Source organism: Chelon labrosus, assembly GCF_963514085.1.
Source record: "Chelon labrosus genome assembly, chromosome: 2".
In the NCBI taxonomy this organism is placed as follows: domain Eukaryota; kingdom Metazoa; phylum Chordata; class Actinopteri; order Mugiliformes; family Mugilidae; genus Chelon; species Chelon labrosus.
In genome coordinates, this window is record NC_140338.1 from 9,971,267 (window position 1) to 9,990,511 (window position 19,245).

Below are 19,245 nucleotides of genomic sequence, written 5' to 3' on the forward strand. Positions count from 1 at the left end.
TCTACCCTGTCCACAGTCGACACGCACACAGCTAAGCTTCTACCCGTCTTGCAGCCGTTTTGTTAAAAATATTAATTCACATTTCATCGACACATGCCTTCATGGTCACCATCATTTCATTAAACCATGACATTCAACTACCATTTTGAGCCACAGTTCTGGCTTTAATGCGGCATTTCTCTTCTCCAGCAAAGCGAAACTTTATTACAACGCTGTGCTATCATTATTTAATGCACAGCTTAATTTATAACGCTGGAATGCTGCTGCCCTCTTTGAATGCTACAGTAGATCATTTTAAATGGTGGGATGTTTCACAAATTTTGATATACATTTTTGAAGTTAAGATTTAATTTATCCCATTTATCCCGATTTAACAATGTTTTTGAGTCAGCTGAAGTGAGAAGCTGGATTTGTGAACAGACTGAACATAAAACAATAAACATTAATACTGGGCCATTGCTCCTAGAGACAAACTCTTGGTGAGAGGAGATGCTCCTCTCGTCGCCCTTCAAATCGTTGTGGTGGGTGTGCTCTCTTTGTTTTCAGCTTTCCGCTAGATCCCAAACTGATCAAGTGTCTGTGGGATGAGACACAACTGTTTTGGAGGCCCAAGGAAGACCTACACAATATTAGGATAATGTTATGGCTGATCAGTGTATATCACCATTTGAATGCATTTTGTTTGCACGACTTCCCATGTCCCAAGTGAAGGCAGCAGGTGTCACAGTGTTAGTCTGCACCCCGTTTAAAACCTGAAATTCTGAAGTGTGAAGACGGAAAAATTTAATTGCTTTACATTTTATATTTCAGTTTCAGCATATAGTGATGAATACACTGTTATTGGGTATAAAAGGCCTTCAGACTGAAAGAAAAGCACAAATATAACCTACATTTCTCGAGGTGATTTTTCAAAGCTGCAGCACCGAGCGAGAGGCTAGGCAACTATTAATACTTCTAAAATAGCATCTATGCCGCTCTATAATAAGATCTGTTTTCTTTTTTTAAATTTTTTGGGACCTCATTAGGTAGTGCTGAGGTGACAGCGACCGTTCCCTGGGGTCTGAACGTTTGAACCCGTGTCTAAACACATCAATTTAGAGACCACGTGAAATCATGAGCTCATCGTTGTGAGCTTTTGCCGGGCCCTCAGCTTGACCTACTTACTTGTTTTGTTTTTTAGTACAATGTAAAGAAACAGCCTGGCTCAGTCTGACACACACAGGCCTGTCACAGTAAAACGGCTGAGAAACTGCCCTACAAACCCTGAATAAGAATAATGACAGAGGAGGAAGCTTGGAGGACAGGGAGGTGGGGGGAGTGTGGAGTGTGGAAGCCTGGAGGGAAACATCTGATAAATCAATGCACCAGGTTTGGTCTGATAACCTTGAAGTCCAGTTTACAATAAAGGTGACAATAATGGGAGAGGGGGATAAAAGAAGCAAACGTGGACAGGATGAGAATATAAGCATCGGTTGGGGCCAACTGCTTGATGTAATTAAACAAAGGAAGACATATGGCACCTTAGGGCTCATTTCACACAAGGGAAAAGATGATAAAAAAAAAACTAAACAAGCAGTTCAACTGATTGGGATCAGAGCAAATACACACAGAGTACGGAGATATAACAAAGCTACAGCGGCTAAAAAAAAAAAGGTAAAATGTCATAGAGGCTGGAGAATGTGCGACACACATTAAAAGAAATGTGTGTTTTGCACAAAAATGAACATGTCTAATAGGCGGTTTATGCTCCTACGTTAGTTTGACGCCGTAGCCTGACATGCACCTCCTCAGACGCGGCGACGCAGACCACAAGAGCTGTGATTGGTCCGCTTGGTAGTAGCGTGTTTCTGCTTTAGTATTTCCGGCTGCTTTGCCATCACAGCAATTTTCGAATTGATTGTTTTGGATCAATAAAGATGGAACACATCCAGGAAAGGTTAACTGAGGAGGTTTGGAGATACAAACATTTGTACGAGTCGTCTTTGGCAAAAGTTTCAGTCGCCATTGTTGAAAGTGAAGCAGTGGCAAAAAAAAAAAGACACAGCGCCGACTAGCGAGCCAAACTGATGAGCGCACAAGTATAAATGGCTCGCACCAGTGTCGGCTATGTGCCTAGGTTACGGCGTCTAGTCCCGCAGTACTTTAAAAGAGCCTTAATAGTTGTCATCTAGCTCAGTGACTCTTAGCCAGGAATGCATGTACCCCAGTTGTTCGGCACTTAATTGACAGTAGCCAGACCAATTAGGAAAATTATTTGACCAAAAAAAGAATTAGATGTGCAGATGTGTTGTGATTATGTCAAAACTACTTTGCAAGCGAGCAGAGTTGTCGTCTCCGTGAGCCAAAACCGTGAGGGCCACCTAAAAAGGTTGAAAAATATCTTTCCGGGAGAAAATGGGTCATTGAACAGACAGGTAGTCCAATAACAGGCAGACACGTCCCACAGGGGACAGACAAAAGTGGAATCCAAAAAAAGAAAACAGGGTAAGCACCATTTACCATTAAGAAGTGGACACAAGGCAAAATGCTGAAACACCTGACACACAAGGTACAAAGACGACCTGGCAGAAAGAAAGAACACACCGATCGGCCACGTCATTAAAAACCTCATTATAACATTGTGCTCTGGTCCAGGCTGGTCCAAACACTGCTGCCAAGCAGGCTGACGGGGCACGCCAGATCCCAAACTGATCGACAGAATGAGACGGAACAAGACCCGGATCCACAGAGGGCCCTTCCTTAAACCCAGAGCATCTAAATGTTTCCTCTACCGACGTCCTGTTGCCAGACACCACAAGACACCTTCGGTTTGCAAGCATCCATTCATGGATGAGTCAAAACTGCTTGTGGAGGCAAAAAGGAGGCCGAGACAATACATTGCAGGTGGTTTTAATGTTGTGGCTGACCGGTGTGTATATAAGCTAGTTAATGAGGCACAGGTGAAACCAATCAGGGCGGGGCTAGATACCCCAAAGGGATTGAAACACACAGGAAGGAAAGAAAGAAGGAAGAGGGCATCTGAAAATGACAGGGGATGTAAGTGGAAGAACAAACAAAGATATGACTAATAGTGCACAATAGTAGCATGACCTAGATAACAGGATCAGGTCTTATATAAATGACTGATAACAAACAGATATCAAACAGGGAAGGAGCAGCAGAAATAGTAAGATGACATAGTCAAAATAGACGGATAAACGGTTAAACGTGGACGGAAATAGTCATCTAAAGTAATGGCCCGTTGTATAATCAGTCATTTTAAATAACAGTTTAAAATCCCTTCATCTCACAGAATAGACATGATGGGACTGTGAGGACACACAAAGGTTGGGAACAAGTGATCTAGCTCACAGTTAAATTCACACGACTGTCGAACAGCTGAAGACTTCAGAAATCTGTCTCCAAAAAATTGCGTCCACCATCTTTGAAAGTCCTCGACACTGCCCCTCTAACATCTCCATCTGGCCTCAGCCACTTCTTGTGTGTGTGTGTGTGTATTTGTGTGTGTGTGTGCGTGGGCGTCTTCTTGCATGCGACTGCGTGGACTTTGCTGAACTTGCAAAGTACCACCACACAGCAGATGTGCGCTGCCTCCCCGAGCCAGGAAGCTAAATCATGCAAAGCCCAAGTGCACAAAAATATACAAACACACACACACACAGACACATGCAGGCGTACATTTACAGGGCATATAAAGGGATAAGGTGTCCGTGTGTGTGTGTGTGTGTGTGTGTGTGTGTGCATTGGTCCAGCATCTGCATGTCTAGGGTTGCCAGGGTGTTGCTAAGGCAACAAATCGCTGGCTGTCCCACGGGTGAGTCAGCCTTCCCCAGGAGAAATATCACCCCAGTAACTCTGAGACGGAGCAATCCTATTACCGGTGTGTGTGTGTGTGTGTGTGTGTGTGTGGCAGTGGGTGCATACTGTACATGTGTTCTTTATGACTCATATTAACAGAAGGGGTTCTTTATTTATTTATTAGTGCTATTTATTCTCACACATTCGCAATCTGCTGTACTCCTGTATTTTTTTTAAATCATATTCCAAATCTTTTTTTTTTTTGTTGTTGTTGTTTCTACTACAGCACCTTTTTCCTCTATTTTCTGCACCAGTGAGCAGATCAAATATCCGCTTGAATGCGCTCTAAATATTCCCAAGTGTTTTTGATCCCCAGATTTGATTCATTCTGCCGGCAGCTGTAGATATTTTTAGTGCATTTTGATCAATTCACAGCATCAGTTTATCTCATCAGATACAAAGCGTGTCACGCTGGGGAGCTACTGTAATTCTGTGAACTGAGAGTGGGTGTTGGTGTGCACGAAACAGCAGGCAGAAGTATGAGATGGTGCAAAAAAAACCTGTACAGGAAAATTTAAGAGAATTTGTAGGAGGAACTTCTGGAAAACACATTTTAGTTTTGGAAAATATCTTATATGTGTGTGTGTGTGTGTTGTGCTTTATATATCCAGAATACATACACTGACGATCCGCTCATGAGTGCCCTCAGAGGAGATGATGGTTCCATTTAGTCCGACCAGAGACGGCAGGGTCTGGGACATCCAGTTAGTGACCATAGCCATGGTGCTGAGCACCGCGCCAATCTTCAACATGGGAACACTCATGCTGACTCTCACACTCACACATTCACACAACACACACACACACACACGAACAAACAAACAAACAGAAACTCTGACTGGCGTTCACACACAGTCCAAACTGTTGACAGCAGCCATTCTCTAAAAACAACAGGTACGCAGCATGGTGCTACAGGTGAAACGACGTGTGCACGCTCAGCAGGCTTTGTTTGTGGGGAAGAAGAAGAAGAAGAAGAAAAAAAAAAAGCACAGCAGAGGTTGTTGTTTTTTTTTTGTTGTTTTTTTTCCCCACTGCCAAAGAAGTCTCCCCTCCAACGCTACCACAGGTTAGAGAATAAATCCTGGCGCCACTCCAGATGCCTCCATGTGAAGACGCGTTAAGTCCAAACATCCAACGCTCGGCTCAGGCTGCAGGAGATGCTCCTGGAAACAGCTGCCTTGACTGAGAGTGCGTTTCCTGGACTCCCTCCTTTCGTCTGGCACTGAGGCGCTGTGGCTGAGCCAGAGCTGCTCTCTCATTTATCCACTAACTCTCTGCCTCTCCCTCTCTACCTCCCTCCCACTCTCTCTCTCTTCATCCATCACCTATTCCCTCAACTTCTCCGTTCGTGGAAGCATTCACGGTTTGATTGAAAGAATAAATGCAAAACATAAGAAGCAAGGCAACAAAAATCACATTTGTTATCCTCTTTTCTTACTTTTTCTGTCTCTTTTCTCATTAAATCTCCTCGTTTCCATGACCCTTTCTTTTGACCATGATTGCAGTCAACACTCCTTTTTCCGTTCCTCTGTTCTTTGTCACCCTTTCTCCTTTACATTGATTAAATGCACACGCCTGCATGAATGCACAATGCTCTGGATTGACCCGTCCCCGATCTATGTGTGAATGCATCTGTCTGGTCTTGTTTTCATTAAGCTGCGGTGGGGAAGGTGGGCAATTTTCGTGGAATACTAAATGTTGTAGGGTTAAAGCATTTGTTTTAGGATACATGCTACAATTAGGTTGTGTTCAGGATTATGGTAAAGAAATGTGAATGAAAGATGTGTGTGTGCATTGCAGACTGGTGCAACACTGCCCCCAGGTGGCCAGTTCTCCCTGCCAGCCTCAAACTCGGTATGCAAGCTGCCTGACATTAGATTTGATCAAAAGTTCAGGATAAGTGTAAGGTCTGCACTTGAAGCTTTAACTGATCTGGGTCTGCAGTGTTTCTATGGAAATTCTTCCTGGGTGCCGCTGCTGTATTTTGTAGTGGAACCTGCTGAGAGGTTTAGTAAATCGGGTGCATGGTACAAGCATGTCCTATCTGAATACAACATTAATCATATTCAGGGCAAACTTTGCGCTAATTGCCTTAGCACTGGTCTTAAAAATTCATCTGAAGCTCTGCTCCTCATCCCCTTCCCTCCCCCTATAATCCAGCATCAGCAGCATTAGCAGCCACCACTTACTGATCCACTTTGACTCCAATTAACAACATATTTTGCACAACTGAACAGGCACCAAAAGGCTTTTTTTTTTTTTTTTTTTTTGTTACAAAGCTGTTTTACCTCGATCCACAATTTGTCTTAATTATTAAGCAACTCCGAGCGGCTCCTCTATTATTTGTGTATTTTCTCCTATAAACCATTTTCAAATGATTAACTGACCAAGAAGCTGGTTGACTAATTCACAATGAAAATCATATTTAAAAGTTAAGCAAAATAAATAAACAGAGCTGCATCTAAGAAACTAAGCAGCCCAGCTACACTTGATCGTCTGCAGCATTATTTAAATTCTACCTCTGCATACCCCGATCAGGCGTAACATTATGACCACCTTCCTAATATTGTGTAGGTCTCCCTTGTGCCTCCAAAACAGTTGGGACTCATCAGAGAATGGACATGGGCCTTCTGAGGGTGTCCTGTGGTGTCTGGAAACAGTTGAGGGGACCTCTGTGGATCATCCCACAGATATTTGATCAGTGAATTTGGAGGCCAGGTCAACAGCTTTTTTTTTAGTTGTTCCTAAACCGTCTTTGTGTGTGTGCCTGTGTCAGGCTGCATCCTGCTGGGGAGTGTTGTTACTATGGTCTGGTCTGGTCTAGGTGGGTGGTACATCCACATGAATGAATGCCAGGTCCAAAAGTTTCCCAGCAGAACTTTGAGTTGTCACAAGATGTTATTTACTTCACCTGTCAGTGGTTTTAATGTTGTGGCTGATCTGTGTCTCCTTTTTCCTCAAACTGATCTTGCACAGGTGATAGAGGTGGGGATATGTAGAAGTATGATGCCACTGACAGGCAATGAGAATGTATTAGTTCATTAAATGTATTTTCTGAGCTAATATAAGGAGTGCCAATCAGAACATCAGTGTAAAGGTACAACGTGTGTGGTGATTCAAATAGCCCTGTAACAAGATGAACATTTCTTCGCTGCAAAACAGCCACAGAAGAACATAGTTGTTCCGCCTGGAGCATTTATGTGTCGTCTTTAACTAGCCAACGCTAAATATTTTACCGTGCATTTGTTCTCATAAGCAGTGACATGCTCATCCTCGTCACGGTATACAGCCTGCAGGTCGCCCATGGATTATATATAAAATACCCCATCAGCAAATACGATGAACTACCATGAATATTTCAATCGGCAGCACTTAGGGGGTGACACAGTCACCGGGAGAAGGAGGGGGCACACCAGAGCCAACGTGACAACTCAGCGGTGTGAAACACCTTTAGGGCTTTTATGGTCACTGTCTCAGGCAGATGCCTCTCTGCATTTTTATGGAGGGGATCATGTGGTTTTGAACAAAGATTAAAACTCCAAATAATCAGCCTGGACACTGAACCAAAGCAGTGCACAATAACAATACAAGATGAAGGTGATAGTGATTTCTCCGAGTGCAAAAAATCTGTAAAGTTCATCTATAATATTGCACTTTTAGGAGAAACTGTAAGGAAGACTCAGCTCTAACATCCTCTGGCATTGTATTTGTCTGCTCAGTTTTATGCTGTGGCTTCATGAAGCATTTAATTTCTTTGGACACATTCTTGTAGAAACTGCTCAGAAAGATCTGGGATAAGATCCAAAGCAATTCTTCTACACGTAATGTTCTTAGTGTGATAAATATATATATATATATATATTTCCCATGCAAACGAATCCACACTTCACTTGGGCAACTGAAATGTATTTGCATATGTGTATGCGCACCTTCAAGTTTTTATATGCTTTCAAGTCCAAGCCAACGATATAACTTTACAGCATCTCTCTGTGTAAGATAAGACTGTAAATTAGACTCCATCGATTTTCCACCCCGGGTATCTGATGCAAAGTTGAGAGATAATTTTGGCACGGTGTTCCAGCAGAGATAGAAAGTTTGAGTCGGGGAGCTGTTTTCTTACCTTACATGAGCTGACAGTAAACAGCAGCTGCAGCACCCACAGGGCTTCAGGTGGACCCATCACTGTCCTTTTCTCTCCTTCAGGTCCCCCCTAGTCTTGACCCAGGTTTGACTCACACCAGGTATGATGAAAAAAAAACAAAACAAAAAAAACCACTTTGAGCAATGGGGGGTGAGTAAGACTGTACGCCTCCCTTGCTTAGACCCAAATTTATGGACTACTGTAGCAACCGGGCTGGAGTGACTGAATCCCTTCTGTTTGCGGATGAAAAACACAGCCCTAGAGTTCGTCTTCTTCTCCAGCATGATGAGAAGGGCCACTCTGCAGCAACTGTCTTGCAGGAAATTAGAGAGTAGGCGTGGGGAAGGAGGAGTTGGAGAAAAGGAAGAGTATTTGCTACGTCAACACAGGCAGTGGATGTTAGTTAATTGGTGAGTGGGCGCACTTGGGAGTGACAGATTGCATTTTACAAAGCGCTGTTGGTTTTGGCCTCGCGCTGCAACTCTCTAGAGCTCGGCAAATATAAAATACTAAAAGTTTTTTGGTTCATATCAGTTTTAAGATTATTTTTAAATGAAAAAAAAAAAATGCAAACTTTCCCAACATCTACTTTTGCAAATTGTACTATTTATATTCTGTGCAGTAAATATACTAAAAAGGGGACATTGCAAAAGTTGGAGATGGATCGATCCTGTTGGGAGTTCAGTATAACGCAGAGAGGTCAATAAAAATTTAATGAGGTAGAAATGTATAAAATGTATATATGAAATATGCATGGATATGTGCAATATTTGAGAATATATATTTGTAATATACAAGGCTATGAAAGTTTGGGGTAATCTAAAATGTAGAAACAGTGTATACAATAAGCAGTGATATAAAAATATAGGGCAAATAGGAAATATAAGTGCAAACATATCATACATGGAATAGACATGAGATATATTGTGTGTACATGTAGATAAATACGTCTGCTATAAAGAGTTATATACAGAGGGGTAAGTATATTAGTATATTTATGGAATTATACAATATATATAAAACGATTTATCATTGGTAAGATATGGGATATGAATTATGAAATATAGGATTCTGTATAAAATATATATTAGCAACACAACACGTGTTAAGACATACTGCTAGAGCGGCCTTTGTCATTTATTTAGCAAGACAAGCACAACCCCAGGTCTCCCAAAAAAGAGTCATAGCTCTCAGATGTCCATTCCTATCAGACTTTAATCCATAATTTTCTGCTCTGCTCACGATCCATCTTATATTCATATGCCAGCCTACTTACCTGTGATATAAATGACTATAATTACTATCATTATTGACAGAGTTGTTTCTTCTTCTGAGCTCTTTTTATCCTTATGACAGTAACCTTATGAGCGCACTGTATACCCCCCCAAGCTGCTCTATAATTAATACTTTGAATGCTGGCCCTGTTCATTTCATCCACAATGAATATTGCATGCACCGTGTACCACTGTTATGTGTATTGTAATCATCTTTGTACCTCAAGTGGATGTTCTGCCCCTTCAGAGACGGCCCAAGGTTTCTGCTTAGAAGCGAATGTTTTATTTTCCACGGCTCCCTCGGTGCTCATTCTTTTGGGACGATGTTCATTGTTATTGGAAACACGGTACACTGTATAAACAAAATGGAATTGAACTGAATTAAATCCATTGTTATTTGGTCCCATGTTTTCTGACAAGCAACGCATCACACAATTGACTGGTTAATTTAAAAACGAGGAGCTGATTCTACCATTAGCGGAGGCCCTAATATAACAATAATGATTTTCCAGTCTGAACATACTGCTCAACCATTACTCAGAAACGACCCGTTATTTTCAGATGATTTAAATGTCTGAATCAACCACAGTAATTTCTATATATTATATAATAATTAAAGTATGTGATAATAACAAACCATTTATAATCATGCAAATAAAAAATATTGCTGGTTGATATCTAGCTAATATTTACTGAACTATTTATTATTCAGTGAACTTTATATTATCAGTATAACAGTATTATATAATCATATAGCAAGATTATTTTTGAAAAAGTAATTGTTATCCAAATTTATGATTACGGCTGGTTAAACGTTTTAATATTAAAACTTTATAGACTAAGATTAGACTAGGATTTCATCAAACTAAACTCAACTGTAATTTCTTACATTTGAAGTAGGCGTGAAATTAAACATGGCAACACATTGTTGACTATCTCCATGATGTGACTCGCGATCTCTTGGTTGACGTAGGTAAACAAAACGTTCGACGTTGATGTGGAACGTTCAGCCTTAGGTTGTGAGAACAATAGTTGCTAGGCAACTATTGCTACAGTCTATGGCGTAGGCAGTTTAAAGATGGCGGAATGCGGAACTGCTCCTCAAAAGTGAAGCCAAAGCAAGTAGCGCTCCCCCTGGTGACTGGCTGCAGTATAGGTCATAAGCTCCACCTTCTCCATGTTAGTGGGCGGGACATGGGCCAAACTAAAACACTAAAATACCCATCAAATTTTTTTTCCTGTCTTTTTTATGTAGTTAATATAATGTTTATACATGTTCAAGTGTCAATATTTTGGATAAGTTTCGTTGTAGTTAAGTATTTGACGCCATAGAAACAGAATGCCACATAATGGCGACTACCAGTTGCCATGCCAACCACTCTGTAAAGTGATCCCATGGGACCGTGAGAGAAAAAACAAAACAACTACAGTGTATAATCCAAAATTTCCTCGTAACCAGTGGAGGTAGAGCAGAGCGCAGTGTTGATTAAACGAAAACGCAAGTGAGTCTGGCGGAAGTGTGGTTGGGTCATCAATATCACAGCTCCACTCTCGGACCGTACTGCGCAGACTCTAGCTCCAAATTTGCCAGATGGCGCTGCCCGGGAAAGTAGCATCAGCATCAGTTTCCCCAATGCAAGGAAGTGGGGACACATTGTCCATATTTATACAGTCTATGGTGTGTGGCCTAGAAGCCACAGAGGCTAACCGTTTAGCAAGCTAACTAGTGGGTAACTGTGTATTACATAAAATAACATATTATGACATTACAAAGAAAACAACGACTAATTTACAATACATCGACTTACACATTCCCCATTTCTAAAAAGATATCCATTGTGTGTTTTAGTCTAGACTTCATCATGTAGCTAAGATCAGCTAGCTAGAGCTTAGCAAAGATTTGACCTACTAGTGGTCCCTAGTTTTCAAATGATTACATATGCACAACATTCCCACTTTCAATAGGGATTCATTTGACCAGATCTATTTAGACCTACACAGCCTGCACTAGCATCTCAAGTTGGTTAAACAAATGAAGTAAAATCCCTTTACCTTGTCCTTTGCTTTCACATTGTCCCTTTGTACATTGACATCCCTCTTCAGCGCACGGTAAACTGAAAAGCAATGAAATATTAATCTGTGCAGGATATTTTCCCCATGAAAGGTTGGGTTGAAGCTCAAAGAGTGGAGATATGCTTCCACTCCAGGTTAAGTTAAACACAGTGTGAATAACTTTCATGTCGCACCATCCATATTTCATGGCCGACAATTAGCTGCTAAACGCCCTTGGATAAGCTGGCTGTCTTTGTGCCTCGTCTCATTAAAGTTTCAGCCTCACTGGAAATGTTAGGTAGAATTCAGATGTACGGATAGACAGAAGAGCAGGAAGAGAGATAATATGAGTGTCTCTAACAGAGTCGTAAACTTCAGCAGACACTCACAAGAAAATAACTGCACTCACATAAGCCCTTCATGCCAATCAAAGTGTTGACCCCAACGTTATAAGGTTAAAGAATACTATTTCCCTCTGGTTTGAAGTATTTTCAGAATCAAATCAAGTTATGCATGCTGCTGACTGAAAGAAAGTAATTCACAGCCCTGCACTTAAATGCACGTTGGATATGGTTCAACTCGGAGTTGGCTTTTAACTGGAAATCTCAGTGGATTACATAAATTTTTATCTTATCTCCCCTGGCTGCCAGGCTCATTAAGAATCCAATTTAAGATTTCACTGATCAATTCCAAGGCATTAATGGATTGGCCCCAGTCATGTGGGTGTTCTTCAAAGTTAAACTTGTGAGTTTCCATATCACTCTTCTTTTAATGTGCTCCCTTCAAATGTCATAATTATGAAGAACCCAAAACAATCTTGAAATGCTCTGTGCTATACTATGTCAACTGATGCATTGAGACCAGTCCATAGCCTGCCTAATGGATAACGTGTGTTTATGGGCAGGTAAAATGCTTTAAAGGGAAACTACTGTTTTTTACAACCTGGACCTTATTTCTGGCATAAAATACGATTGTTTACTCACCCATATAACTTCTGTGTCATTTGTAGTCAATCAGGAGATAGTTAGATCTGCATATATCCATATAGTGGGAGTGACTGGGGCACCGAAACGCAGCCTCTAAATAACGTACTATCTGACACGAAACTCGTTGATTTCACCAGTATTTTGTTATCGTACGCTAGTGCTATTCCCCGTTGAGCCTGGAGTTACCTGTTATCATCATCCAGGGTCTGTAGATTGACCTACTAACCTCTGACCTGGATGATGTCACCTCTGAGCACCACGTGCACCCACGACGGTCGGCTTGTTTACCTATAATTTGCTACTGCTAGTTTTTTGCAACATGGCTGAATATTTTTCCAATTCTGAGGTTGTGGACAAACCATAGCAGTAGAAAATTACAGGTAAACAAGCCGACCGTCACGGGTGCGCGTGGCGATCACAGATGACATCATCTGGATGATGATAACAAACTCCAGACTCAACGGGAAATAGCACTAGCGTACGATAACGAAATACTGATGAAATGAATGAGTTTCGTGGCGGATAATGCGTTATTTAGAGGCTCCGTTTCGGTGCCCCAGTCACTCCCACTATATGGATATACGCATATCTCCCGATTGACTTTAAATGAAACACAAGTTATATGGGTGAGTAAACGATCGTATTTTATGCCAGAAATAAGGTCCAGGTTGTAAAAAACAGTAGTTCCCCTTTAATGTGTTACAGCAGGGATCACTTAAGTACAGTATACTCAAGGACTTAGCTACATGCTAACAAAACGTCGATGACACTGTTAACATGCAGGTATGTAGCAAGTGTGTTTATTGTGTTAATTGCTGAGCATGTTAGCATGCTAACATTTCTTCCTAACATTAGCTAACTCTATAAGACTGTATTCAACTTAAACACGAAATGAAAAGTTAAAGAATCATCTGTTGACATCAGCTAATTGGTGATGCTAGAGATAAAATGTTGAGATCGTCACAACAAGAACCACAAATGTCTGTGTATCGATTTGTGTCATGTTACAGTGGTATCACCAGAGTCATCAGGATTCATCCTCTGAAACAAACTTAATGGCAACCCAGTCGTTGTTGTGACAATAAAAGTAAAATGTCATTTTTAAAGTCAGACAAATCCCATCCCTGGGCACCGTGAATGTAATATTACATGTTCTGACAATTTGTCCCGTATATGTTGAGATATTTCTGTCTGGACCAAAGTGATGGGCGCACTAACCTCACTGTTCCTAAAAATAGTATCAAATCAACATGCATTATGAAAGTGCAGGCATAAACAGAGCGTACCTAAAAGGGTTTTTCTGGTTGGGAAGCAGCATGTGAGTGTCTGTCTGATCCTCCAGTTGGCTTCGGTTAGCAAAAGCGTTCAATAAAACTACATGTCGTCATATTAACTTAAATGTACATTATGTACTTTTATTAAAATATGTTAATCAGTCACTTCCCCACAGAAATATGCATAGAAAGACCTTGAGGCAATCACGTACCACAGTTTGGTTTGTTATGTTTAAAAAATATAAAACATGGCTTCACAATATATAAAAAAAATGCACTGCCCCAGTTCCCTTTTACAAAGAAATGTACTCCGCAAGGAGCGACATAATAGCACCGTGATGAATTACACTCCAATATACATCACATAACAGATAATTAGAACTAAATTACAACAACAAATAAAATTAAAAAAAACACAAATTGAGGTTTGATGACAACACAGAACTACATGGTGGATGAACGCTGCTAAAAAGTGGTTTTAGTGTTTTCAGAAGACAATTCACTGGTCATAATCTGGTCATAATAGAGAAAATGTGAGCACCACTTGGTCATCCAGAGAGGATAGAAGAAAACAAAAAGTGTGCCGCTGAAGGGTTTGTTAACAGTCAATTCATGTATACACTTCTGCATGTGAGTCCACTGTGAGAAAGGAGAATGAATGAGAGTTTTTAAGGATGATTTGATGATTAGATGGAGGAACACTGTTGTAGGTATACTGACTTATAAATATGTGATCTTGAATGTAGTTTTCTCCCTGCATGTAAAAAGAGTCCATGGCTTTTTTTCCCTGTTAAATTACTCCTGTTGTTAGCTCCACTCTGACCCAGCTAACCGTTGTAGCAAACGGGGCCGACCTGGAAACCAAATTTCTGGTTCCCTTTCCCAAAATCGGACACGGCCACGTCGATGATTGGGAGCGTGGTGGAGAGTGGAGAGTCAAATTCCAACACTGTCCTCTCCTGCCCTGAGCGCGCCTACAGGAGACAAGGAGAATCAAACAATTGACAAAACAGAAACAACAAAAAAACATGTTTGGGAGTGTGTGTGCACAAATGTACGTCTGTGTTATTTACCTGACAACCGTCGTACAGTGCGCTGATGTAATGTGTGTTCTCGTGTGTCAGCTCCTCGCCGCTGCTGCCTCTGAAGCGCAGTGCGTGCTCGTGGTTGTAGCTGGCGGTGTGTAGCCAGGCGGCAGAGTTGAGGCAGTGGTAGGTGAAGGTCTGCTTCGCTGTGGCGCTCAGCAGCTTCAGGAAGTTCAGCTGGACAATGTGCACCGGAACCCCATCTGACCCCGAGTAGGAAAACTGGACAGCAGCAGAATCACAAACACAGGATGAACAAGTGAGGCAACAAGTGAGACAATCCCCACAGACCTCCAAGTGAAAATGCCCAGCCTTACAGCAGAAATTTATATTATTTAAATCTACACCTTATCTTCAAATTCTTAACACCTGTACTGGTAAAGTAGTGGTGAGTTTTAATATCCTGGAAGCTCTCTGTCTCTGCCTCTGCCCACAAAACCTTATTGAGGAACTTCGGTCTTCTATCCAACAGCAAGAAGGTTCTGGGTTCAAATCCATCGGCCGACTGGGGCCTTTGTTAAGACATGCGCTTAAGGTTAACTGGTGATTCTAAATTGGTCGTAGGTGTGCATGTGAGTGTGAATGGTTGTCTGTCTCTCTGTGTTAGCCCTGAGATAGACCTGTCCAGTGTGTATCCCGCCTCTCGCCCAGTGACAGCTGGGATAGGCTCCAGCCCCCCCGTGGCCCTCAAGAGGACAAGCAGTTACAGAAAATGAATGAACGAATGAAATATGCCACATTATTAAATTCCCATGGACTCATATTCGGATAAGAATTGAGTCAGGCTATGCTGGGCTCAAATGGTACCATTTGCATGATATCTAATCTTAAAGGTATGCATAATTAAGAGCACAGCGGTGTCAGGGTCGGCGCTGACGCCTCACAGCAAGAATGTTCTGCTCCTTGGCAGTTTTAAGACTGCCAGCCCCGGCGTAAAGTCATTCCTAAGACTTTTATATCTTAGAGCTCCCGGCGTGGACCAGCACCTATTTCCCTCCAAGCCACAGCAGCTTCATTACTAAAGCAATACAGTTTCTCTTTTCACCTGGATCCACCCTCACACAAAGCTACTGGCAAACACTATTTTGTTAGCAGCAGTATAAGCCTCTGGAACAGATTCCACCTGCAGAATAGCTCTCCAATCTTCACACGTAGATTTTCTGCAGTCTCTCTCCTGTCTCTCTGAATAACTTGTTGTTTTGTGCTGGTGGAAACAACTAGTCTGCTGTTTTTTTTTTTACTTGCTCATAATAAAAATAACTATTATTGTGGTATGTTGTGGTTTGTCCTCATCTGGAGCGGCAAGGACACAGATCTATTCTGACTTCCTACCTTTTTATAAAGCCAGTATTGTGCATGGGAACAACCAGCCAAGCCGAACACACCTCCACTGATTAATACCCCTTTGGACTGGAAATGTCCAGTGGAAAATGAGCTGAAGCTTGCTAATCCACAATAAAACTTCAGTCAGTGGAGCAGCTCCTTGGTGCGCTCATCACTGAAATAATTGGATTGTTGCCAAAGTCTAAACCCAGACGGTCTGATGGTTTCGTATTAATCATAAAAACTGACAGCGAGACGCACTGCCAACTGCTGAAGATGCTGCTTTGAACACTTGATCAAATGAAGAGTGCCTTTTGAGAGCTGACAAATGTTAGTCATCGGCATTTCGCAAAACATGTCCCACATTTGCAGCGACGTCTGTAACTGTGATTAAATTATGTCTCACAAAGAGCTGTGTCCAAAAAAACAAAACAGACGGTAATGATCACACTATACCTGTTTTCCTTTCCTGAATTGACTGTACCAGGTGCCAGGCTTTTCCCCTTTCCACGCTGCTAATTTTACCTGACGACAAACAAACAAAACAATCAGCTCACCGAGCCATAAAACAGATGACGACAAAATGATAGTTAACGTCATTCATTTTCTGCGTTTCTGTACTAACCGACTGGAACTTCTTGTCGGGATATAGACACGTGTCTCCTTGTGCAGTGAAGTTACAAAACACCTTGAAGGAGTCTCTATGGCAACCCTGGTTGGGATCTATCCAGTACTCACCTGTATGAAACCAAAAGAGAGAGAGAGAGAGAGGGCACCTCAAGAGGTCAGGTAAATTCAAGGCAAATACCGCTCTCAACAATAAAACCACAAAGATACAGGCGATATTAAACGGAGGAGTGAATACAAAGAGAGCTGGGAAGACAGGGAGGAAGAGAAAATGAGTCTTGATATGCAGGCAGACAGCTGCGGTAAACAGATGGCCAAGAAACCCAAACTGATAAAGTACCATTAGGGAGCTCTGGGTGGAGGAGCCAGAGCTCTTTGCAGGTGCGGGCGGGGCTGTGATAGGTCCCTTGCGGGTTGCGCAGTCCCTCCACCTCCACTTTCATAGAGGACAAGGACGCAAACACTTCCTCCATGCCCTGGCCCTCCTTCTCCTTCATCGAACCGTCCTGCTCCGCCTGGTCCCGTTGCATCCGTTCCTCCTCTCGTCCATCTGTCGCCTCCTCCTCATTTTCAAGCGTGGCACCGTCCACTGAATTGTCAGTTCGCCTCCTTCTTCCCCGCTCTGGCAGCGGGACCATCCCGACTGCTGGCAGGCCCTGCGAAGAGAAGAGAAGAGGTGAGGAGAGGACAGGAGAGGAGACAGTTTATCAGATCGGACATAAAGGCTTTCAAAAGGGTGAATAGATAAACGCATGTAAAGTTCAAAGGTTGTTGAATCCAAAATTGCTCATTGAACTCACCGGGGGTCCTGGAGGTCCCGCAGGCCCAAGGTCTCCTCTGGGGCCAATCGGACCCTTAATAAACACAGCGAAATGATCAGTTTTGGGATTCACTGGACAATTATTAGGGTAATATCACCTGAATCAAACTTACCTGGTTTCCTTTTGAGCCCTTTAGGCCGATAGCACCCTATGAAAGAGACACAGACAGGATGAGTAATGTTTAACTCCCCCATGCAAACAGTGGTGGTGTTTATTTGTTGTATATATACTCACTGAGAGACCCGTGGGGCCAGGGGGACCGTGGGGACCTGGCGGGCCTACCGGACCCTGACGAAAAGCACAAAAGATGTCAGGTGAAGACATATTATTATCACAAACCAGTGGACGCAAGAAAGCTCATCTCCTTTGACTGATTTTAAGTCCAGGCTTGTTTATGTATATGTGTATATATATTGAATGTTTTTAGTACCTCGTCTCCTTTTGAACCCAGTACTCCCTGGTTTCCTGGCAGTCCTCTGTCGCCCTTTTCTCCTAGATCTCCCGGAGGCCCGATGAGACCGATTAAACCACCGTGACCCTGCACAGATGTCATGGAAGAGGTTAAAGACGAAAGTCACGGTCGGGGTCAGCGGAAACATCTGTGTACAGCACGCACAAACCTTGTCTCCCTTCCTTCCGGGGTCTCCCTTCAGTCCCGGTAAACCCGGCGGACCCTGAGGAGATGAAGTTGTGGCGAGGTCAAACACGTGAGCAGTACGCGAGGCAGGCATTTCACTTTCCTCTTAAAGGTATAGTCTTTGCCACTAAATAAAAGGCTACAGTCAGCAAACAGTTAGCTTAGCCTAGCGTAACGGTTTTAAACGCTGCAAAACTGCCGGCCGAGTTCAGTCTGACGCACTGACTCTTTAAAAGAAGTGAATATAGGTACTGTGACGTCACATCAGCTCGTGGACTACTGCTCTGGAGCCTCGCCAGCTTGTTTTTTGGAGCCAGAAGTGGAGAAGACGGTGGAGCTGGAGAGATCTGACTGAGAACCTAAGGACTCTGTCTGCCCCTAATGCGTTTCAGTCACACACTGAATCATACCCTGCTTTATCATCTGCTGTACTCTAAGTGTGACCATGAGACTGGAAACTTGCAGCTGAAACCAAAAGCTCATTAGGAAAATGCTTTAATGACGTAATAAATCTAGAGAGAAGTAGGGTAATTTTCCCACTTCTCAGTTTAATTTATTTTTGCCTCCAGTGGCGTCACCCACTTCTGACCCTTTTCAGACTACGGTCAAAAGGTAACTAATCTGTTTTCCAGGACATCTAAATCTAACTAATTAACACTGCATCTAGCCAAGAAGCACTCCGTTACAAAACAAAATGTTTAAACATCAGTTTATGAAGGTAGGACAAGTCCAGCTGTCTCACCTTGTTTCTAAGCTTTATGCTAAGCTAAGCTACCTGGAGGCTACTCCAGAATAAGAGAGAATTAGATGTGAGAATGATATAGATTTTCGTTTTTAACAACTTTTTTTGAAGAAAACTAATGCATATTTCAAAAATGTGAAATAGTTTTTGGTAATGAGTCATCTTACCATGGGACCTGGGGGTCCTGTCTGACCTGGTGGCCCATTTAAACCCTGCTCACCCTGACAGAAAGACACAGAAACAGACATTTTTGAAACAATATCTTTTTTTGTGTGTGTTTGTTTCACTCCTTTACTCCTGTTAAAAGAACTTACTGCAGGGCCAGGAATCCCTCTTAGACCTTGGGGACCAGGCTTGCCAGGATGCCCCTGGGCGCCGACGGGGCCCGTCTTCCCAATGGGACCTTCCAATCCGGGAGCACCCTG

General features: G+C 42.4%; 2 protein-coding genes across 2 annotated transcripts in view; both read right to left on the minus strand.

Annotated features, from left to right (window-relative positions):
• Positions 1 to 4,799, minus strand: part of LOC311498780 (noelin-2-like) — a 30,994-nt gene extending 26,195 nt beyond the window's left edge. The window contains exon 1 of the mRNA XM_084559512.1: positions 4,479 to 4,799. Coding sequence (XP_084415638.1) covers positions 4,479 to 4,622 — 144 coding nt within the window. The 5' untranslated portion in view covers positions 4,623 to 4,799. The remainder of the gene's footprint in view (positions 1 to 4,478) is intronic.
• Positions 4,800 to 13,700: 8,901 nt separating this feature from the next.
• The window catches only part of LOC311498180 (uncharacterized protein), a 43,353-nt gene continuing 37,808 nt past the window's right edge, over positions 13,701 to 19,245 (minus strand). The window contains exons 55-66 of the mRNA XM_084558652.1: positions 19,135 to 19,242; positions 18,988 to 19,041; positions 18,062 to 18,115; positions 17,872 to 17,979; positions 17,676 to 17,729; positions 17,554 to 17,589; positions 17,421 to 17,474; positions 16,961 to 17,276; positions 16,619 to 16,731; positions 16,450 to 16,518; positions 14,659 to 14,892; positions 13,701 to 14,559 (exon numbers count right to left, since the gene is read on the minus strand). Of these exons, the coding sequence (XP_084414778.1) occupies positions 14,413 to 14,559; positions 14,659 to 14,892; positions 16,450 to 16,518; positions 16,619 to 16,731; positions 16,961 to 17,276; positions 17,421 to 17,474; positions 17,554 to 17,589; positions 17,676 to 17,729; positions 17,872 to 17,979; positions 18,062 to 18,115; positions 18,988 to 19,041; positions 19,135 to 19,242 (1,347 nt within the window). The 3' untranslated portion in view covers positions 13,701 to 14,412. The remainder of the gene's footprint in view (positions 14,560 to 14,658; positions 14,893 to 16,449; positions 16,519 to 16,618; positions 16,732 to 16,960; positions 17,277 to 17,420; positions 17,475 to 17,553; positions 17,590 to 17,675; positions 17,730 to 17,871; positions 17,980 to 18,061; positions 18,116 to 18,987; positions 19,042 to 19,134; positions 19,243 to 19,245) is intronic.